This window comes from Cetorhinus maximus, chromosome 3 (assembly GCF_964194155.1).
Source record: "Cetorhinus maximus chromosome 3, sCetMax3.hap1.1, whole genome shotgun sequence".
Classification (NCBI taxonomy): Eukaryota; Metazoa; Chordata; class Chondrichthyes; order Lamniformes; family Cetorhinidae; genus Cetorhinus; species Cetorhinus maximus.
The window spans coordinates 202,573,818-202,595,949 of NC_135881.1; the positions used below are offsets into that span (position 1 = coordinate 202,573,818).

Genomic DNA, 22,132 nt, shown 5'->3' on the forward strand with positions numbered 1-22,132 from the left:
TTCCCCCGTGAACAGATAGGGCAGTTTCGCAGTGACGTCACTGCAATGGCGGCCGCCACCGGAATCAGCTTCAGCCAGTGTCTTTCCCGCCTGGATCCCTGGAGCAGAGTCAGACTGGTTACACACTTGATCTTGATCAGATTAAATCCTGGATCCTTGCAACAATATTTATACCCAGACATCCTAACTCTACAATTTCTGCCTGAATAGAGAAGAGACTTTTTGAAAATTGAACCTTTATTTGATGCACTTTTTAAAAGAGAGATTATATATATATATGTATATATACACACACATATACCCTGAAAGCTGTTTCGATAAATGATTAAAAAATGTTTCAATATCTCGGCCCTTGAATCTATGGAAAAGTGTTGGGCTGTTTTCAGTCGGAACTGTTGTTTCGAGTATTTGCCTTCCGGCCTGACACTGCCGAGGACAAGGGGAGGGTTTCACTTTTGAAAGGCTTGTGTTCCCGGTAAGACTTGTTGCTTTTTTTGTTTAAAACTGTGGATCGCGGGAGGTGGAGTCATTTTAGATCCTCGATTCGTTGAGACCAATAAGGCAACTTTCACATAGTTCAGTGCCTTCAACGTCTCACGGTTAGGATAACTTTTTGCCCATCCTAGCCAACTCAAGAGGGAGGCGGTGGTGTATGGTCCCTGGACTAATACTCCCAAGTAAGGTAAAAAAAAGCAAAATACTGCGGATGCTGGAAATCTGAAACAAAAACAAAAATAGCTGGAAAAACTCAGCAGTTCTGACAGCATCTGCGGAGAGGAAGTCAGAGTTAACATTTCGAGTCTGTCTGACTCTTCATCAGAACTAAAGAGAAATAGATTTGAGGTGAGATATAAGCTGTTTAAGGGGTGGGGGGGGGTGGTGGGACAGGTGAAGCTGTCCGCTGATAGGTGGAGGCAAAGGAGAGATTGCCAAAGATGTCATAGACAAAAGGTCAAAGGGGTGTTGACTGTGGTGATATTGGCTAAAGGATGTGCTAATGGTGACAATACTCCAAATACCCTGGGTGCCCATGTTCAAAGCTCACCATAACAGAAGATGAAACTTGAATTTAAGATGCAAAAAAAATTGGCAAAATCTCCTCTGGTTCACTTTAGAGACGGGAATATGTGACTCTTAAATGCTTAATAGCCCAGCCCAACAAAAATCTTTCAACCTTTGATCACCACAATATTAACCTTGCACCTCGCTGCACATTGGTCTCGTCAGCAGTTTCGCAATGTCAAATTATTTGTTTATCGATTTCAGTGATTTGGTGGGAAGGGGGGCATTCTGCATTTCATTTTTATTTAACTGAACTTTAGCTTTTGAACTGATAAGCATGAACCAGCTGCTTTATTTTCAATTCATTGTCTAACTGGAACACTCTACATCAAACAAGCACAACATCTGCGGGCCGACAAATAGCTTGGGTTTTCCTTGGCGGGCTGGCACCACAAGGTACAGCTTTCATTCCCGACCTTAAAATACCGCTGTCGTGGAAACGGAAAATGCTGGAAATACTCAGCAGGTTTGGCAGCATTGGTGGAGCGAGAAGCAGAGTTAATGAGAAACCACCACGTTCAGTAATTACTCTTTGCTGCTTCATTTGTTTATTTTTGTTTTCTGTTGTGTGGCAGTTTAATGCCACCTTCCCAGATGTTTTTGACTAAAAACAAATCTCCAGCCTTCAAACTGCACCTGCCCAATAGAAGAGGAAGCTGGGGAAGAGTAATCTTAAATTTGGGAGTGATATACTCTTGCCAAAAGAACAATCTTAAACAAAGTTATTTACATAGATATGAAGGGGGAGGCTGGCTAAGGTTGATTGAGCACATAGACCAAAAAAAAAGGTATTGGCTGTGAATGAACAGTGGGGAACATTTTTTTTAAATCAAAATGTTCAACAACAAAAACATGTTCTGTTAAAAATTAACCCAGAGGCAGGGGCGGGGTGATTCCGGAAGTGACGTTGCGGTGCCAGTGACGTTTCTGGGCACCGTTGATTGGCTGGTTTGAACGATGCTGCGCGGGCTGCTGTTGCTGCGCGCGGCTCCAACCGCCGCCCGGATCGGAGCGGGGATCCCGCTCCCCCCGCCGCTTCCCGGGGCGGGGATCCCGCTCCCTCCTCCACCGCCGCCCTGGGCGGGGATCCCGCTCCCGCCGCCGCCGCCTGGGGCGGGGATCCCGCTCCCTCCGGCCGCCGGGAGACGGTGTGAGCTGTGGGCCGGGCCCAGGCCCGGGCTCTACCCGCTCCGCGTCCCCGGCCGCCGCGCTCTGTGTACCGGGGGGGCCAGAGGCTGCTGGCGGTGCGGGGCGGCCCTGGTGGAGCCCTCGGACTTTTTCTGCCCATCCTGCCGGGCCCTGCAGCCCCCGGACCCGACCCGCGACTACTTCCAGCTGCTGGGCCTCCCGCGCCGCTTCCGCCTGGAGCCCGAGCGGCTCCGGCGCTGCCAGCGCCGCCTCCAGCGGGACCTGCACCCGGACAACTTCAGCCGCAGCTCCGAGGCCGAGCGCCGCTTCTCGGAGGAGCAGTCGGCGCTGGTCAACGAGGCCCTCGGGACTCTGCTGAAGCCCCTGACCCGGGGCCTCTACCTGCTGCGGCTGGAGCTGCCGGGCGAGGCCGGGGTCGAGCAGGAGGAGGAGGCGGGCGGCGGGGTTCCCGGCGGCGGGGACCCCGCCTTCCTCGCCACCGTCCTCCAGCTCAACGAGCAGCTGGAGGAGGCCCGGAGCCAGGAGGAGATCCGCCGGGTGGCCGAGGAGGTGGAGGCCCGGCTCCAGGAGCTGACCGAGGAGGTGGCCCGGGCCTTCGAGCAGGGCCGCCCGCGGGAAGCCCGCCCGCTGCTGCGCCAGATGCGATTTTGGAGCAGCGTCGGCGAGCGGGTGAAGGAGCGGCTGCTGCCCCGCTGATGGTGGCGGGGGGGGGGGGGGGGGGAGGAGAGAGAGAGAGCGAGGTAAAGTATCAGGGGTATCACATAACTGGGGGGGGGGGGGGTAACTCTTGTAGAGTTAAAACAATTAACTAAATTAACAATAACAAGGGAGAAATCAAGCACAGCCCCTAAGTCAGGTCAGCTGTAAAATCAAGGAAAAACTTTAAAGGAACCTTACAAACATCAAACCAAAATGTGATTAAAGGGGTCAACAAAACACCCACCGGGCACAGAAGGCCTCGATGGTGCCGGCAGACACCGCGTGCTCCCTTTCCAGGGACACCCGGCCGCGAATGTAGCCGCGGAAGAGGGACAAACAATCGGGCGGGACTCCCCCCTCGATCGCCCGCTGCCTGGACCTGTTAATGGCCAACCTGGCTAGGCCCAGGAGCAGGTTCACGAGGAGGTCCTCCTCCTTCCCGACCCCCTTCTGCACCGGGTGTCCGTAGATCAGGAGCGTGGGACTGAAGTGCAAACAAAACAGCAACAGAAGGTTTTCTAAATAACTAAAAAGGGAGTGCAGCCAATGACACCCTATATAAACGTGGTCCACGGACTCCACAAAACCGCAAAAAGAGCAGGTGTCTTGGGAGTCCGTGAACCTACACATTCTACGGTTGTATGGGACTGCTGCGTGGGGGTCCATTGTAGAGAAACCACCTCTCCCCATTCAAACCCAATTTAATTTAGTATTTATAATTGATGACAGTCAGACCACCTTGAAATGTTGACCTTGATTGCACGGAGAATGTGTACAGAAGTGGGGGAGTTTTGCTTTAGCCCCACAGGGCGTAGGGGAGGAATTTGACACCCGTGGGATTTGATGCTCCCGCCAAAGTCGACGGACTTTTGAACGACTCGCTGCAATTTGCGCCCCGCCACGGCGGGGGGGGGGGGGCCATAAAATTCTGCCCCGTTTTTTGCACAGTTTCGGTTCACCCTAAGGAGGGACATCCTTTAATCGGAAGCAGCTCAGAGAGGTTGGCTCGGCTGATTCTTGGGGTGAATGAGGAAAGGTTGGGCCAGTACTCGTTGGGAGTTTAAAAGAATGATCCTATTGAAAGATATGAGATTCTATATGGGGCTTGACAGGGTAGATGCTGAGAGGATGTTTCCCCCACATGGAAGCACAGTTTAAAAATAAGGGGTCTCCTATTTAAGACAGAGGTGAGGAATTTCTTCTCAGAGGGTCCTTAGTGTTTGGAATTCTCTTCCCCAGAGAGCAGTGGAGGAATAAAATCAAGGCTGAGATCGATAGATTTTTTTAATTAACAAGGGAGTTGAGCGCTACGGGGCGGAAGGCAGGAAATTGGAGTTAAAAAGCCACAGTCAGATCTTATTGAATGGCGGAGCTGGCTCGAGGGACCAAATGTCCTGCACCTCCTACTTCTTATGTTCTTATGTATGTAGTATTAATGTAATCACCACAGACAGGCTGGAATTATCAGCTCCAACTTGCATGAGCGCAAAATGTGACGGTGAATTTTTATTTTACTCAAAATTAATCCAGATTTAGTTGGGAATGTTTGATAGGAATTAAAACCTCCAACCTCTCCAATATTCAATCAGATCAAGGCTCATCCCTCTCCATATTTCTTATTACCCTTGGCTGGCAAAGATTTGTCAATCTCAGATTTAAAATTATTAATCAACTACTTTTTTTTTGTTTGAGTTCCCCATTTCTACCACCCTTTGCACAAGGAGCTGCTCCCTAACTTCTGGATCTGATTTTTCATGTTATGTCCCCTTGTTCTGAACTCCCCCATCTGTTAAAAAACTATGTACTCCAACGAGATTTGTTTAAAAATCCTAAAAACCTCAATCAAATCACCCCCACCATCCCCCCCAACTTTCTATATTCCATATAAAATAGCACAAGCCTGGTTTATGTAACTTTCCTTGTAATTTAACCCTTGTGACATTCTGGTGAATATGCACTACGTTCCTTTCAAGGTCAATATATCCCTTCTAAGGTGCAGTACCCAGAACTGGACACAGCGCTGCAGATGTGTAACCAGTTACATTTCCCTTAAAACACTGAATTTTAATTAAAACATGAAAATCACAAACATATTTTAACCTTACCACATACAATACAATCACAATATACTTGGGAAATAAGTGGTATATAAATCCCAACACGGCTTTGCCCTTCCCATATCTCTAAATTCTAGCCCCGTCTGCACTTCACCTCACTCGATTCTGATGCTGTCCTCGTGTGTCTCCTCACTTAACAGCCAATTGAGTACTTACAAACATACAAAATAGGAGCAGAAGTAGGCCATTCAGCCCTTCGAGCCTGCTCCGCCCTTCAATAAGTCCACGTTCCCATCCACCCCCGATAACCTTTGATTCCCTTGCCTAACAAGAATCTATCCACCTTCACTTTAAAAATGTTCAATTACCCCCCCCACCTCCACCGCTTTCTGAGGCAGAGAGCTCCAAAGTTGCACAGCCCTCAGAGAGAAAAAGAATTCTCCTCACCTCTGTCCTAAAAGGCCCAAATTTTAAAACAGTGCCCCCGGTTCTGGACTCACCCACAAGAGGAAACATCCTTTCCACGTCCACCTTATACTCCAATCAAGTCACCTCTCACTCTTCTAAACTCCAGTAGAAACAAGCTCAGTATACCCAACCTTTTCTTGTAAGACTCTCATACTTTAAACTGTAATCACATGAAATGTATCCTCCCTGAAGTCTCATTCTTTGGATTGATGTCCGTTTCTTTGTTACACCCTCGGGGTCCTCTGTGATGTTTCTCTATGCAAAAGTTGCTAAATAAATACAAAATACTGATATTTCTTACACTCAATTGGTTCAGCAGATATGTATCCAAACTCTAAAATACCACAAGGTTGATGATATCTCTATTGCTACCACAGCAGTGTGCTAACAAATTTAAATAGTTGCAATTAAAAGTACAATTTTTAATAGGGGGTACTGCATCCAAACCCAGTTGGTGCCAAATATTGATCACTTTAGGTTAGTAATTTGCTTAAGCAGTCAAATGTGCACAGTAGTCGTGACTGGGGCTCACTGGAGACTGATCTAAAATTTTTGATCACCGCACCTGCTGTAACCTAATGAGCTACCATGGGCATCATGATCGGACAACCTGGACCCTTATGTAGAAACAGAAGCCGGAGTAGGTCGTTCGGCCCTTCGGACTTGCACCGCCATTCAATATGATCATGGCTGATCCTCTATCTCGATGCCGTACTCCCGCTCTCTCCCCATACCCCTTGACGCATCTGGCAGAGCAGAGGGGGATAGGAATGGCTGCTTTCATTGGGGAGGTGGAAGGGAATTGGTAACATTCTCCTAATTTCTGCTTAGTTGTGGTAGAACTTTCAATATGTAAAAGGCTGAGCAAATATATATTGATATAGTGAATTTGGACTTTACTTCAGTCGCTAAATGAGCATATGCACTATATACAATGTTCACGTATGACCTAACCAGCCCAACTCATTGTATTTGTTACCTAGGGTGAAGCCTTTCGCTCATTAACATGGGTATCCATGGATTGATGACTTACATTGGAGAAAATAATATATTTTTTAATAACGTCAAGGTACAAAATACGAAAATTGTAATCGATGGCAATAACTTATTTCATAGACTTTACTTTGACTCTGGTCTTGATCTTGAGCACGGAGGTGAATATGATTTGTTTACTGACGTCATCTGCAAGTTCTTTGAAGCCCTGTCTCTCTGTAATATTACACCATATGTGGTATTTGATGGTGGATGCGACTGTACTGATAAGAAGTTTGAAACTATCAAACAGCGTGCCAGGGAGAAAATCCAAAAGGCACATGTTATCTCGAGGGGCGGGGGAGGGTTGCTACTGCCGCTGCTCAGCCCAGAAGTTTTTAAACAAGTTTTAGTGCATTTGCAAGTACCTTTTGTCCAGTGCCATTCAGAAGCAGACCGTGACATTGTAACCCTCGCTAATCAGTGGGCCTGTCCAGTCCTAACACTAGACAGTGACTTCTGTGTCTTTGATTTGAAGGCTGGTTATTGCCCCCTCAATTACTTTAAATGGCAAAACATAATTACTCATAAAGACCGCACCGGATCCTACATTTCGGCCCAGTGTTTCTCCGTGGAGAATTTCTGTAACCATTTTAGCCACATAAATAAAGCTCTTCTCCCTCTGTTTGCGGTGTTGAATGGCAATGATTACGTGAATCTTCCTTCCTTGGAGGCCTTTTTCACCCGAGTGCGTTTCCATGCAACGACTTCTGTGTCAACGGGAAGGAAAAACATGCGGATTCAAGGGCTCCTCAACTGGCTGTCCAGATTTACTGATCCGAAGGAGGCCATTGAAAATATTCTGAAGTACCTAAAACAAAATGAACACGAAGAGGTCCGCAAAGTTCTCTGCTCTCTTATGGATGAATATACTCAGTCAGAAGTGGACCTTACAAAGTTCTTTCAGAATAAAGATGTGAGACCCCACATTGCGACTGCTTTGGCCAGCAAAGCCCCCGAATGGGTATGCCTTGCTCTAATCAAAGGAGAGTTAGCCCCATTTCTTAGTGACTGCTTGATCTTAAAGAGGGTGTTTTTGCGACCTCAGGTGGAGAATACAGGCAGGCCCAGCAGTAATAGTTGCTCGTTGCATATTCGCCAGGTTATGTATGGACTTCTACTATATACCAATGAGCCTTGTCGTGACTTAGCATTGGATTTGGCGAGCAGCACGTGGGGAGGGGCAGGCATTGATGCTGAGGAACACAGCAAAGTGCATTGTGTGGAGGAATTCGATAGATATGAGCAAACACTGAGAAAAACTAGTGTTCAAGCGGTGCTGAAAAGATTCAACTCAGATGAAATCTATTCATTGCAAAGACTACCAGAGGTGAGTGTACACATATGATATAAAGTGTGAGATATAGGAACTAAGGTATATGGTATTACACAATGTCATGGATATGTCTCCTATGGAGGGAGATCTCTTCTAAGTCATAACCACCCGTGCCTTGATCATCACAATAATATTTCTTTAACTTTGATTTTTTGGGGGAAAATTATGTGCATCAAGGCTGGACCTGAAATGTTTTTCATTTTGGCTCTGTTCACAGTATCATCCACTGTTTATCCATATACAAATTAAAGTTTCCTACTTTTACTCCAAAATCAGAGCACCCAACATGACATTTTTATTTTAAAAGCCATATATCCAGCAGTACCTCTGAGATTGACATAAATTGGCTAATAATGGGCACTTCCTTGCCATTGGTCGACCACTATGAGTCAAGATAAGTCAGCCTAACTTCATGTGAAATCCATACATTTTACATAGTTAATAACCAACTTTGTACTAATATATTTCCCAATATATTGAAAACAAAATTATATGGAAATGGACACCAGCTTAGATTTTGAAATTTGGTGAGCTTCCAGTTTAAATTTACTGTTTTAAATTCATGTGAAATATTTGTAGAAATTGTCCAAGTTACCACAAATTCTGCTTTTATCACAGAGTTATAGTTTGTAACTTTCAACATTTGTACTTTAAATTTTCAGCTTTTGGGTGTGTTTTTTTAACACCCTTACTGATTTGTGTCTCAGACTCAGTATTGGAAACATGCTGAATTACATTTTAAGCAAAAAAGCTTTCCTGATCCCAATATATCAAGTAGTAATAAAACAAAGTGCTGGAATCACTCAGCACATCTGGCAGCATCTGTGGAGAGAGATGATGAAACATTAGCTCTGATGCTGCTTGACCTGCTGAGTATTTCATACCAATTAGGAGGAGTCGGCCATTCGGCCCCGAACCTGCTCAAGCATTCAATAAGATCATGGCTGATCTGACTGTGGCCTCAACGCCACTATCCTGCCTCTCTACTCTTTGATTCCCTTGTTAGTCAAGAATCTATTTCTGCCTTAAAAATATTCAATGACCCTGCCTCTGTCACTCTCTGGGCAAGAGAGGTCCACAGACTACCTACCCTCAAAAAATTTCTCCTCAACTCCATTTTAAATTTTTAAATAAATTTCCAACATTTTCTGTTATTTCAGATTTGCAGTATCCACAGTATTTTGCTCTTATATTAGGCAGTAAACAGTTCTGTTAATTAGGAATCAATACTGAGCAGTTACGTGTAAATGGATTGGTTTGTTAGAGGATCTTGATCACACGTTATCTTTTGCAGATTTCTACGTCAGACAGAATCAGCTTTCTACTGGACACCTTGAGGACAAAACCTGATGTGCTGGCCTTGCCAGCTCACCTGCAGTTAACACTTGCTGTAACCTGCTCCTGGGTAGCTCATGCTGAACCCAGAGTGACATTGTACCATCTCCAGGCTTTGCTGCTTTGCATTGTAACTGGAGAACTACATAAAATAATACACAAGCCAGGTAAATAGAAACTACAAAAAGACAGCATAGCATAATAGCATTTCTGTGTTTATATATTGTAAATTAGAGTGGCGTTATTCAGTGGTGAAAGATACTAGCAGGTGAAAGATTCGTTGGTTTCCCGTAGGCTGTTTCTTGAATGCATGGCTATCCACAGTGCAGGCAAGGATGAATTGTCTGATTTTTGTTGGGACTGCTGATCTTTCTAGCTTGCCTTTTGTCCTTGGCTGTCTGTATTCTTTGCTGCTTAAAGGGAACACCACCACTACTTGAGATTGCTCCCCAGGTAGATCTTTCTTGTGCATGTCTGTACTGGACGTATCACATTTCCTTAGGTTTGCCTTCCAGAAATCTTTGAACCTTAATCTTGGTGTTCAATTTAAGTTGTGAATAAATGACTACCTTGGGGATAAAGTCAGCCAGACGTACAACATGTCCACTCCATCTGAGCTGAGCTCTCATGATGAGTGCTTCAATTCCAGACATTTCTGCTCTTTGAAGTATCTCAGTGTTGGGCACTTATCCTCCCATTTGATGCCCACGATGTTCCAAATGCATCTCATGTATCTCATTAGTAGATTAGTGCTGCATCTTATCACTTTATAATTCTACTACACTGAGTTCTTGATCTGAAACAGTCCCCTCCTTTCATTTCCTCTTTTCCCTTCCTTTACTGTCCTGGATAAAATAAGTGACAATTAATTTGTGGTTCAGTCAACACCTCTTTGTTGCATTATTGACAGATATAGAACGAATTGTTATTGTCAGAATGGTCAACCCCCTCGCCCCCCCAAATGTTCCTTAGGCTGTGTTTATTTGTGCCATAACACTAGGGGGAGCACTTCCTGCACATACACAGAGGGAGTGTCAGCCACAGAAAGTGAGATCTTTTAAATGCAGCTGGTGTGTCGTAACTCATTTTATCATTTACAAGTAGACAGATAGCCTAAATTAAGTTTTTGAGATGCAAACTGAAACCCGGTATTAGGGAGTAAATTAAAACTGGATCATGTTAGGATTAACTTTTCCCCAAGATGATCTGTTCATTTGCCTGTCATTAAAATTCTCCACCAAAACACATCAGGGTATTGTTTTTTTTAAATTGGAACTTTTTTTTGCTGATGCTATCAAAAAGACTTTGGGAAACATCAAAATGTATGCGCCTACCCCGTCTTGTATTATTTATTAACACGTACTATTTTCTACAAGCGAATGTATTCTCTGGTGACTGGGCTCTCCTGGTTCACTCTTTATAATTCTTGTACCTGTGACAAGGGCCTTTATTCACCACAATTCTTCAGTGTTTTGAATTAAAAAGTAAAATTAAGTAAGTAATAAAACACTTTTAAAAAAAACTATCATGCAATAGGCAATGGGCACAAGGCAATGATTCTGGGATGAAGAACTCCTTTAACTATCAAATGAGCTAGCCAGGCTATGCAGGAGTTGGCATTTGCTGTAGCACTGATGCTCCTGCCACTGACCAGAAAATATTAGTGTATTGGAGTGGTCACTGCATATCAGTTGGAAGCAGGAACCAGGATTTGATTGCCTCTTTCTTCCCACCCCACAAAAACAGCTACAGTAGCCTGCCTGTTGCCCTGACTCAGACCAGCTAGATTGACACAAAAAGAAAGTCGAATCTGGCGTCTTTTGCTAGTTTTAAATCATTTCATGGAAAAGCTTATGGAATTATCTTTTTGCAACTTTACTCAAAGACTAGTGTTCTGAAGCAAGGGTTAGTATTAAATGGTGGCGACAGACTTAATTCTTAGGAGAATCTTTTGATGGCTTTCCCAGAAGCAGTCACAGGGTTTCAGTTGACTGAGATGTGGATACATTTAGGGAATCCCCATGACCATTCTGCAGCGTGACAGGCCTGCGTCTGTAAACTCAGATGTTAAATCTAACAATGGAAATAATAAATAATTGCTGAGGAACTTGGAGGGAGCATGACTAATTATGTTTACAATCAAATCTGCCTAGGTAACAGCAGCTCTGAGGAGAGGAACGTCAGAATGGTGTATGACAGACTGTCTCAGCTGAGACAAAGAAAGCAGCAGATGGGGAATCTGGATATAGATGTAGCTCACGTGTTCTCTCAGTGGCAGAGCTGTCTTTTAATGGGAATCTATCTAAATCGGCTCCTGTGCTGTCCCCTTCCAGTGCCTGATATTACACGGTAAGGAGATATATACAAGATAATTGTAGATGGCAGCGTGATCACTAAGGATTATTAAATACCAGCTTAATGTTCATCGTCTCATCTGAAAAATGGATAAAGCCTTGTTCCCTCTCAATTCCCTTAGATTACAGGACATAGCAGTTTGCTTGGTAAATGTGTGAATATAGTTCATATTTAATATCCTGCAAATGCTATTAGTGATGAATGAGATCCTTGCCTATATATGTGAATTTGGCAAAAAAATACAGTAATTATGGTGCAGTAGTTTCTCTCCTGTGCTCTATGAAAGTTCACCATCACCTGCAAGGTCCAAGGTCCCCTCCAAGCCACACGCCATCCTGACTTGGAACTGTATCGCCGTTCCTTCAGTGTCATTAGGTCAAAATCCTGGAACTCCCTTCCTAACATCACTATGGGTGTACCTACACCACATGGACTGCAGCGGTTCAAGAAGGCAGCTCACCCCCACCTTGTCAAAGGCAGTTAGGGATGGGCAATAAAGGCTGGCCCAGCCAGCAACTCTCAGCCCGTGAAAGAATAAATTTTTAAAAACTTGTGGTTTTAGATTTACAATATGTTCAGACTATTCCAATATTTTAAGATTAAGAAAATGATCATATAGTTAGTAGAAAGTAGTTATTTTATCCTGTATATAACTGGTTACAAATCCCTTCCGCTGCCCTCTCCCCACCCCCCCACCCAGTTAAAATACACCAACTATCTGTGATCCGGGACAGAGGAATAATATCAATATGCACAGAAATATGGGCAGAAAGATGATGGATGAAATTTAATGTGATACATTTTGGGAGGAAGGATAAAGCATGTTCACTAAATGGTGAAAACTTTACAGTGCATAGAAAGACCTGGTGTTCAGTACAGAAATCTTTGAAAGTGAGAGGTTAAGTTGTAAATAAGCTTATAGGACCTCTGATTTCTAAATTAAAGTGTAGAGTACCAATGGCCAAGAGTTAATGCAAACAAGTACATATTGATTGGGCCTCAGTTAGAATGATATTCAGTTTTGCTTGCCTTATTTTAGGAGGAATATCAAGGCTGTGGAGAGGCTGCGAGAGCAATAATTTCTGATTGAGAGCTTTAATTAGGAGGATAGACTAGAGAAACCTGAGCTCTTTTCACAGGAATACAGAAGGGCAAGAAGAGATTTGATGGAGGTGTTCAAAGGCCTTTGATAAAAAGGAAAAATCGATTGCCACTGGTCTGAATTGGTCATCAGAAAGTATAGATATGAGGTCATCACCAAAAATGGAGACATTACGAGCGTTTTCTTTTCACCCAGATAAGATGTTGGGACAGAGTCCCAAAGTCAGAATTCATAAAATGGAAATTGGTGATTTCAAATTTAAATGGGGAGTGGGAATGTGGAACTCTGCTGAAAGGCTGCGGATACTTGGCAAAATGAAAGTTTTAAAATTGAGAAATTATTCAGTAAGGGTATCCATGAATATGGAGCTAGCAGGTAAATGGAGGTGAGGTGCTGTTGTTCCTATGGATGGGGCAAATAGTCTCCTTTTGTCCTGTATAATTCTAGAATAGGGCCTTGGGATGTGGTTAATACCTTTCAGTATACTGTTTTCTAATTTATGAGCAAACTGTTATGATTGAACTCAGATTAGCACAACAGAAATACAAACTTATTATGGTACAGCTATTTCCATACCTCTGTTATATGATGAAAGCAGTTTAGTTGCACAGGTGAATAACCCAGAAGAGGCACCCTGCCCTTTCCAAAAAAAAGTTTCAGGATATGCACTAGGTGGTGGTCGGTAACAGATAATACTGACAACTGAGACTGCTGGGTGCTGACTGTTTGGAAGGGCATTGGAAGAGGCAAGCAGAAATGAAAAACTCATTTGGCCAAGAGGGCCTAGAGAAAATAGAGGCCAGCAAATCATTCACCTTCCCAGCCCACTGTCTTCCTCTGCAGCAAATGCGGCAGAGACTACTATGCCAGAGTAGGGCTCCTGAGCCACGCCAAGCAATGCTTAATACAGAGTTGACCACCACGGCGCATACGCGGAAGGCTGCCACAGATAGATAACCTTCCTTCCTGCTTTCCAGTTTGTAATAGTTCTCTTCAATTTCTGCATTTCATGTAACACAGTAAATGTATGTTCTCTCTGAATGAAAAAATGACTCTCTGCCCCCAGCACCTAATGAGTTCATCTCAGATCAAGAATTTCCCTTAGCTGGCCTCAGATCAGTGCTGGAAGAGATTTGTCTGTTACCAGGGAGAAACTTCCACAGTGTTCACTTTTTACTAATATATTTCCAACCCTGCTTATGATCAGAAGTTTTACATTTTAAGCAATGCTACCAGTTTTTGAATAAACCTAATTGATTTCCTGCATAGTCCTTTAAGAATTCCCTCTCATATCTATTCTTTCTGTCTGTTCTGGAAAGCCTCTATAGTGGGTCTTTTGTGCATCGTTTGTATCAAGAGCTAAAATCGATGGTTGCTGCAAAGGACCTATTAAAGGGTTCTCTGATTGCAAGTGAGCTCCTGCACACACTGACCGCCGCAATACCAGCAGACCTCTTCCAGAAGAAAAGTAAGTCCAAGTCTCACAACAAACTGAAGGAAAAGCAAACAGCTAATTCAACTATGTCATCCATGAGCAAAGATAATCAACGGCTCCCTACCTGGCATGATGCAAATAACCGATTTGCAGCCTTATCAACTGAGGATTTTGGATAAAACCACAATGTTACTTTACAGCACCAAAAACTGTTGGAATCTTGAATACAAACTGCACGTGAGACATGCAACTCACTTTTCACAGCACTGCACAAGGTTTTGGCAAGGATGGATCACCATGACCCATTTTGTTTTTAAGCTTGCCTTTTAAAGAGGAAAGCAGTTAATTTCATGGTGAATTTATAACAGTTGCATAAAATTGACAATGTTTTTCAAAACTTTATGTTTCTAAGGGGCCCATACCTAATTCATTAACTAAGCTTCAGTCAACAGGTGCACAATGCTGCTGCTGATACTGTAACATAACAGGCTTATAAATGATAAGTGAAATATTTTACGACAGTATTTAGTTCAGATCTAATTCTAGGACCATCAGTTTGGGAAGTAGCTTATCAAATATTTTAGGTGTAGCGTAAATTAATCTCAAATGACCTTTTCTTGCATACCAAATTTATTGTAAAATGAGCAATTGCCACTTTCTTTTCTGCTATCAAGTGTAGAACTTGACCAGTGCACCATTATATATTTTTTTAAATCTGCTGCATGAATTCCATAGTGGTAATTTGTATACTTTGCTCTCCCCCTTCCCAACTAATTACGATACCAATTTCTATTCATCTCCTCTTACCTGAAGGTAATAATCTCTCACTGGGCAAAGTTTCCCTTTTACACATTATCCAAGTGGCCATTTATTTGTGGACCTCAAGAATATGTTGGGCCATTTCTCAGTTATCATAGCCGAGCCCAGTCAGGTTTGCACCTGTGATCCACATACGCACAATTCCAGCCTTTTCTCTCTGTCAGCTAGGGATTGAGAGTACAAATGTGGTCCTGTTATTGAATTTATAATGATATCTAGTGCAGTACAGACCAGTTGAATCATGGCTGGACTCTGCTGTGCATAGATGAGCATTTGGTTAAGTTCATTAAGCAATCAAAGCAGTTTGCACGTTGCCATTAAGTGACACTCCCAATTTTAGACCGTGTGGGGGTTACAGTTAAATTTAACCAAAGGTCTAAGCGGGGTTGAAAGGACTTCAGATTATCGGAGCATTCTCATCCTTCCACATTACAATGCTAATTTAGCATCTATTAATGCACTATTCCATCCAACACAGAAGATACATTTTTAAGAACTGTTTATGATGTTGCCTTCCATCTATTAGATAAACAGACTATAATGTACAATAGAAGTAAATGGTTTAACATTGAAGAGTTTCAGCTTTCATATGCATCAAACATTATATGCAGAAGTCACTGATTTATGTTGGCTAATTTCAGGACTAGTATCCCAAAGAAGTATATTTTATTCAAAGTGCTTTCATTTTACGAGTGCTAGATTCTACCGTACCAGCCAGGTTGCATCTTACCAGCCTTATGGCCAGTAAAGTCTTGACCATTTTCATTTTGAATTAACAAGAATTGTTGTAACTATTATCTAATTCTATCTGGAGATGAAATAAAAATTTACTGTAAGATTTGTTTTCTTTTGTGGAGACTGAACATTGTCTAAATGTTTAATGCATTATAGCACACCAATCATTTATGAAATATTTCAATTTTTAAAAAAATTTCATACCATGTTGGAGGGGCAAGTAAACCAAAGAAGCTAACTTAAAAAAACAGTATTAACACTTTTTAAAATCAATTAAACACAGCGCAGAAACTAGCTCCTAACATTGGGAATTTCCAGTTCTGTCATGTCCTCTTTCTCCAAGTTTGAGAGAGACAATTTCAGTATCCATCATCTCTACAAATGTCAAGGTCATCACTCATCAAAACAAAAAGATTTAGAATTCCATGTAGCTCAAAACTTCAGGAATCTCTACATTAAGCTCCTTAATTTTGTCTGGCTTATTGTTGCAAGAAACCAGTTTCTAAAGCAGCCAGGAGTCACTGCATTCCAAAATCTACTGTCTAAGTGCATTATGTCCAACATGCTATGGCTCTCCATAACCTAAGAAACAAATTTCCTCTGTGAAATCAAACAGAAACTTGCTTAGAAAGGAATTGCTTCTTGTAAAGTATTTCATGCTGTAAATGACTTGGTCCTGGGTCTGGATGATGGAAGTGGTATTAGATAATTAAAAACTAACCTGTGAAAGATTGAGAAGGTCACTAAACATGGGAATTGGAATGTATCCAGTAGGGAGGTGATTTTGGCAAAATACTGGTTACAGAAATTTGGTGCAGCAGGGACCCAAATTTGACCTGTTTCAAAGCTACTATATTCCTGCTCTTTAGGTTCCTTCCATTACCATTTACGCATCAGCTGATTGAAATTTTTAAAATATTTTTAGGCAAAAACTTAAGTGTAAATTTTGTTTGTTAATGGACAGGAAACACATAGGGCTGAGAATGTGAACTGTTGGTGATTTATATAATCAATAAACAAAATAAAAATTTTAAATACTAAAAAGATTGTAATTTAATCTTTATATTTAAGTTTTTACAATAACATTGTTATGCCTCAAAATGGTTCAGGGGAGATTTTGTGACTGGATGATTTTATAACAACTACAATCACGTATTCATATTGCAAACTGAATATAATAAAACATCCCAAGCCATTTCAAATGAGTGCTATAAAGTAAAATTTGACACCAAGCCACAGACAGAAAATACACAGGGTTCAGTGAGGATAATTTTTTTTTTTAAATTGTAATTAAAAATAAACAGAAAATGACTTTATTTCAAGGGAACTGGAATACAGAGGTTGAAGTGTTGTTGTATTAAGCTCTGGTTAGATCCCATTTGGAATACTGCATTCAGTTCTGAGCACACCACTTCAGGAAGGATATATTTTGACTTTGGAAGGGCTGCAGTGCAGATTCACCAGAATGATAAGAGGTGCTAAAAGGTTTGAATAAGGACAAGTAGCATAGACCAGGCTTGTATTCCCTTCAGTATAGAAGATGAAGGGGTTATCTAATTGAAATGTTTAAGATGATTAAAGGATTGATGCAAAGAGAAACTTTCCATTGGCAGTGTGCAGCAACATCTGGAGATTTCTTGAGCATTTACTTGAAGTAAATTACAGGGCTGTTTCATGCAAAGTATTTATTTTTAACTATTACAAATTGTCACCATTTGGCATTCTTTCCTATAGTAATTCTTAATTCCAAAGATGATCCCAATGGCGTTAAAGCTATAGAATTGTAAATATCCCACATATTGTTGCAGTTATAGTGATTAAACATGATTTATGCTTATTGAATATTGCATGTACACTTATGTTCATTAATAAAACTGCTAAAAAGCATGATATTCTCCAAACACTATCCACATCTAAAGGCTTCATTAAACTCTACCACCTAGAAGGATAAGGACAGCAGATGCATGAGAATACCACCACCTGCAAATTCCCCCTTTCAAGTTACACACCATTCTGAATTGGAACAATATTGCCATTCCTTCACTGTCATTGGATCAAAATCCTGGAACACCCTCCCTAACAGCACCAAGGATGTACTTAAAGCACCATGGACTGCAGTGGTTCAAAAGGTGGCTCATTGCCAGCTTCTCAACAGCAATTGAGGATAGGCAATAAATGCTGGCTTGGCCAGCACTACCCACATCCCAAAAACAAATATATTTTAAAAACACATTGTAAGAATCAAAAGCGTTGCAATATTGCTCAGGTTTTCTGTTGCTTTTTTTCCCAATATCTGAACAACAGCCTTAAAATCATAGATTGACAGTACAGTAGCAGGCCAATCAGCCCACTGTGCTCATGCCAGCTCTTAAGAAAAAAGTATTGAATTAATTAATCCCATTGTCCTCTGTTCTTCCTCTACAACATTTTCTTCTTCAACTCCATTCCTTTTGAAAGTTACTATTGAAACAGCTTCTACAACACCTTCAGGCAGTGTATTCCAGATAATAAAAACTCTCATCAATTAATTTCTCACCTACACTTCCATTATTTTCCCAGTTATCTTAAAATCTGTGCCCTCAGGTTACTGACCTTCCTGCCACTGGAAACAGTTTCTCCTTATTTACTGTATAATTTTTTTTTATTGATTTTCAATACCTCTATTACATCTCCCTGAGATTTTTCTCCTCGGAGGACAAAAACCTCTGCTTCTCTAGTTTGTAGTCAGTTACCCTGCTTCTTCCTTGGTCTGCCGTTTGGTCCTTCATCCTCCTTCTCCAAACTTGCTCTACTCATTGAGAAACAAAACTACTATCAATTGTAGATGTGGGGAAGGTGTTCAGCCCACAGCTAGAAAAGACAGTTGAGTATGGCTGCAATATTTATGTGTGGCTACGACCTTGGGAACCAGCAGGAAAAACAATCCCATTGAGGAATCTTGAGGTGCCTCGGGGGGAATAATGCCACCTGTTATTTTATTGTGCTGCAATTGATGGCATTCAAGAAATTAAATTTACTACAATGATCACAATATCGTCCAGCCTATTGCAGTACTATTTAACAGCCAAATTAATTAACAGCACTCCGATTGGAGAGGAGAAGCTACAATGATATAATGTTAGCTGTGGATTAGGATCTGTATTGAAATCAGGTTTCCATTGCTGAAAGAATGTAAAGTGGGATAAATGTACCATCCCAAGAAAAGAGGCAAGTCTTACAAAGATCATTTAATTACAAACTGTATTTTTCAAATACACTGTACATTTCCATCACAGATGTAGCCTGACAAATGGTGTCCATCGCCCAATACAAAAAAAAAATCACTGCCTACATTTCTGATCTTCATTACAGTTGCCAAGTCTTAGAAAAAGCAATGGTGTTTAAGTTATCACAGTTTACACAAATGCATTCAGTTACTAGTGAGAGCAAACATGTATTTAAACAAAAAATCAAAACTGCAGACTCTGTATTTAGTCCAGTATTACAGGCTGTTATATCTGATCAATTCAATGCTCCGGCATACACAGACTTCATTTGACACAAAACTGTACACATTTGCACTTTTTCTGTTAAAACACATATATACAATTGTGATACAACCTCTAAATTGCAAACCATGGTTTCTATAGTGGTCAAGACCTTAGAAGTTTAAAAACAAGAACACAAAAGCACTTCAGCAATTTATTTTTTTAACATTATTTTATATTAAGAAAATAAAAGCTGCAGGAATCTTACTTTTGTGGCTTATATCTTGGAATAAATGGAATGCCCAATGCATATGAACACCTAATTTATGCTATTGAAATCCACACCACCATATATAAAATAACATACTATTTATTGATAAATAATAGTATTCAAATTAGGAAAAGAAACGGCTTTCATTCTATCCAGTGTAATGCAGACTCTACACCACATCCATTTGCACAGAGTCTTTCCTATACAGAAAACAAAATGTTATGTACATTGAAGCAGCGAATCACACTGTCTGCAGGGAAAAATTCTGCATCTGGTTTGCATTGTGCTATCCCAACAGATGGAGATCAAGAGATACTTCATAGTCCTCATTTTCAACACATCCTTTAAGTCCTTTTAAATTACGAGTGCCATTATATGTCAATTCAAAGTTCAGCCTTCAAACACATCACCAGGTCATTAGGTACCTAGTATCTTATTTATTAAATTCCAAGATGCAATATGCATCATACATCTAGAAAGGATTTATTTTGTTTGGGGCTTTTCTCTTTCCGTCTCTCCAACCGCTTGATGATCTCAGAGACTATGCAAACTGAGGAAGTGAGCCCCACCAAAAAAATAAGATCTAAAAGAGGAAGGTACAAAAGATAATTAATACAGTGTGAAGAATATAACAGCTGTCTGAAATCATGACTTTCGCAATGTGTTCACACACCTCGTGGCGGTGAATTACAATATGGTATTCTCAAAGTATTTCACACTACTACTCTGCCTTTCAAAGCAAAAGATTACAAAAAATCTGATCAAAAAAACCACAACATACAAAATACGATGACAAGCTAGAATACACTAAGTCAAAGCTATGCAGAAATTAGACAGAAGGACAACAGGTAACTTCCGAGGGATGGTATGGAGAATGTAACCTGGAATCCCAGCCTAGACCTGTCCCCATTCTGGTTGTGATCATTGTAAGAGCATATTCCCTGGTACTCTGTCACAAAGCAGCACTGACACAGCTCAAGCTATTCATGTTCTTCAGCATATGCGCCTAAAATTATGTGAATCATCTTGGATCATATGGATTCCTTTTGGAAATGTAAGCAACAAAATATCAACCACAGAAAAAAGTAATTTTTCTTTTTAGTTTTAGTTTCTGAACATTTTAGAACACAGTTACTGAATCCAAATGAATCAGTGGTATTCACAATATGGCCCAATGTAGAGAGACCAGCTCTTCTGGTTCTTGATTCATTGTCTTCTAATCTGCCAGACCAAAAGTGGGATTTAGTACTGCTCCCTCTCATTTTCCAACAAAATGTGATTAAGAAACACATACATCTCAGCTTCCATTAAGCAAATTATGGACCTATTGAAAGTGAACTATTGTCCTGTAGTTTGATATTTTGCTTTCTACCTGTCCCAATGTAGCCAATACATTCCTTCCTCTCCAATGCCCGCATGGTTAACTTCAATGTTTTCCAAGATTTCATCCATGATTCTCTCAAAGGCACCATCTTTAAATATGGGGTCAACTTACACATGTATATTATTAACTACTTTAAACACATTTGTTGTTGTTGACACCCGGCTTTACTTCTCCTCTAACACACTTTCAACTCTACTGTGCCTATACAATCTTGATTCCCTACCAGACGAGGAAAAGTGACCGAGTCAGAATTTCCACTAACCATGGCATGACTGACGCTATCCCATTTGGTCCTTGCCAGGCAGTATATCTCTCAGTTCAATTCCATTTCCCTCTCTAGCTACTCACTTAGAATGCAGAGCTTGATGTCCTATTGAATCCTGAGTGGAGCTTCAAACCTCAAATGTAATCCATTATTAAGATCATCTCAATGATTATATCTAGAGTTAGCATGCAAGTATAGCAAGTAATTAGGAAGGAAAATAGAATGTTGACCTTATTGCAAGGGGGATAGGAGTATAAAATGTAGGGAAGTCTTGCTACAACTGCACAGAGCTTTGGTGAGACCATATCTGGAATACTGCGTACACAGTTTTGGTCTCCTTATTTAAGGAAAGAGATACTTGCATTGGAAGCAGTTCAGAGACTGTTCAACTAGGCTGATTCCTGGGATGAAGGAGTGGTCTTATGAAGAAATATTAAGCAGGTTATACTCATTGGAGTTTAAAAGAATGAGAGGTGATCTTATTGAAACGTATAAGATTCTGATGCGGCCTGACAGGATAGAGAGGATGTTCCCCCTTGTGGGAGAATCTAGAAGTAGAAGGCACAGTTTAAAAATAAAGGGTCTCCAATTTAAGATGGAGGTGACGAGGAATTTCTTTTCTCAGAGGGTCGATAGTGTTTGGAATTCTCTTCCACAGTGAGCAGTAGAGGCTGGGTCATTGAATATATTCAAGTTAAGACAGATTTTTGATATACATGGGTTAAAGAGTCAGGCAGAGAAGTGGAGTTAAGCCCATATCAAATCAGCTATGATCTTACTGAATGGTGGAACAGGTTCAATGGGTCGAATGGCCTACTCCAGCTCCTATTTCTTATGATTTTCTTATCACCCCTACCATCATTTAAATCCTCATCCATGTTTTGCTACTTATAGGTTTGCACAGCTATAGGTAGATTTCCCAAACACACTTCTCCCAAACTATAGACCCCACAAACCACAACTCATCTAGAAGCCCAGAACCTGTACCCCATTCCATATTAAGTCCCATTTATTAATCACCTCCATCCACCACTGGTTTTCCATTCTCTAACACATTGACTTCATTATGCTCATCTTCAACAACAAATCTCTTCATGGGTTCACTACCCTACCTCTGCCTCCTGTCCTTTATTGCAGCTCGCATCCTCTGCATTTCTAACT

The 22,132-nt window shown here is 41.4% G+C and overlaps 3 protein-coding genes across 5 annotated transcripts in view; 2 read left to right on the forward strand and 1 right to left on the reverse strand.

Annotated features, from left to right (window-relative positions):
- Window positions 1-388: 388 nt before the first annotated feature.
- aste1b (asteroid structure-specific endonuclease 1b) lies at window positions 389-15,685 on the forward strand. 3 transcript variants are annotated; one of them, XM_078539624.1, is made up of 5 exons: window positions 389-475; window positions 6,419-7,797; window positions 9,098-9,305; window positions 11,292-11,487; window positions 13,915-15,685. In XM_078539624.1, exons 2-5 carry the CDS (start codon window positions 6,442-6,444, stop codon window positions 14,207-14,209), a joined length of 2,055 nt encoding a protein of 684 aa, XP_078395750.1. In that variant the 5' UTR covers window positions 389-475; window positions 6,419-6,441; the 3' UTR covers window positions 14,210-15,685. The 3 variants fall into 3 exon arrangements, with proteins under 3 accessions (XP_078395750.1, XP_078395752.1, XP_078395751.1); XM_078539626.1 differs by having other exon boundaries at window positions 6,419-6,504; XM_078539625.1 differs by lacking the exon at window positions 13,915-15,685 and adding an exon at window positions 13,439-13,589.
- hscb (HscB mitochondrial iron-sulfur cluster cochaperone) lies at window positions 2,007-2,926 on the forward strand. The gene has a single exon (XM_078539630.1). It carries the CDS (start codon window positions 2,020-2,022, stop codon window positions 2,905-2,907), a length of 888 nt encoding a protein of 295 aa, XP_078395756.1. The 5' UTR covers window positions 2,007-2,019; the 3' UTR covers window positions 2,908-2,926.
- Window positions 15,686-18,796: 3,111 nt separating the features above from the next.
- The window catches only part of atp2c1 (ATPase secretory pathway Ca2+ transporting 1), a 96,809-nt gene continuing 93,473 nt past the window's right edge, over window positions 18,797-22,132 (reverse strand). Inside the window, exon 27 of the mRNA XM_078539623.1 lies at window positions 18,797-19,905. Within this exon, the coding sequence (XP_078395749.1) occupies window positions 19,787-19,905 (119 nt within the window). The 3' untranslated portion in view covers window positions 18,797-19,786. The remainder of the gene's footprint in view (window positions 19,906-22,132) is intronic.

Excerpts from the sequence above, each read along its gene's own strand:
- hscb (XM_078539630.1), top strand. The coding sequence starts at position 2,020 with ATGCTGCGCGGGCTGCTGTTGCTGCGCGCGGCTCCAACCGCCGCCCGG.
- aste1b (XM_078539624.1), top strand. The coding sequence starts at position 6,442 with ATGGGTATCCATGGATTGATGACTTACATTGGAGAAAATAATATATTT. Across the intron at positions 7,798-9,097 it reads CATTGCAAAGACTACCAGAG|ATTTCTACGTCAGACAGAAT; the intron begins GTGAGTGTACAC and ends TATCTTTTGCAG. Across the intron at positions 9,306-11,291 it reads TAAAATAATACACAAGCCAG|GTAACAGCAGCTCTGAGGAG; the intron begins GTAAATAGAAAC and ends AAATCTGCCTAG.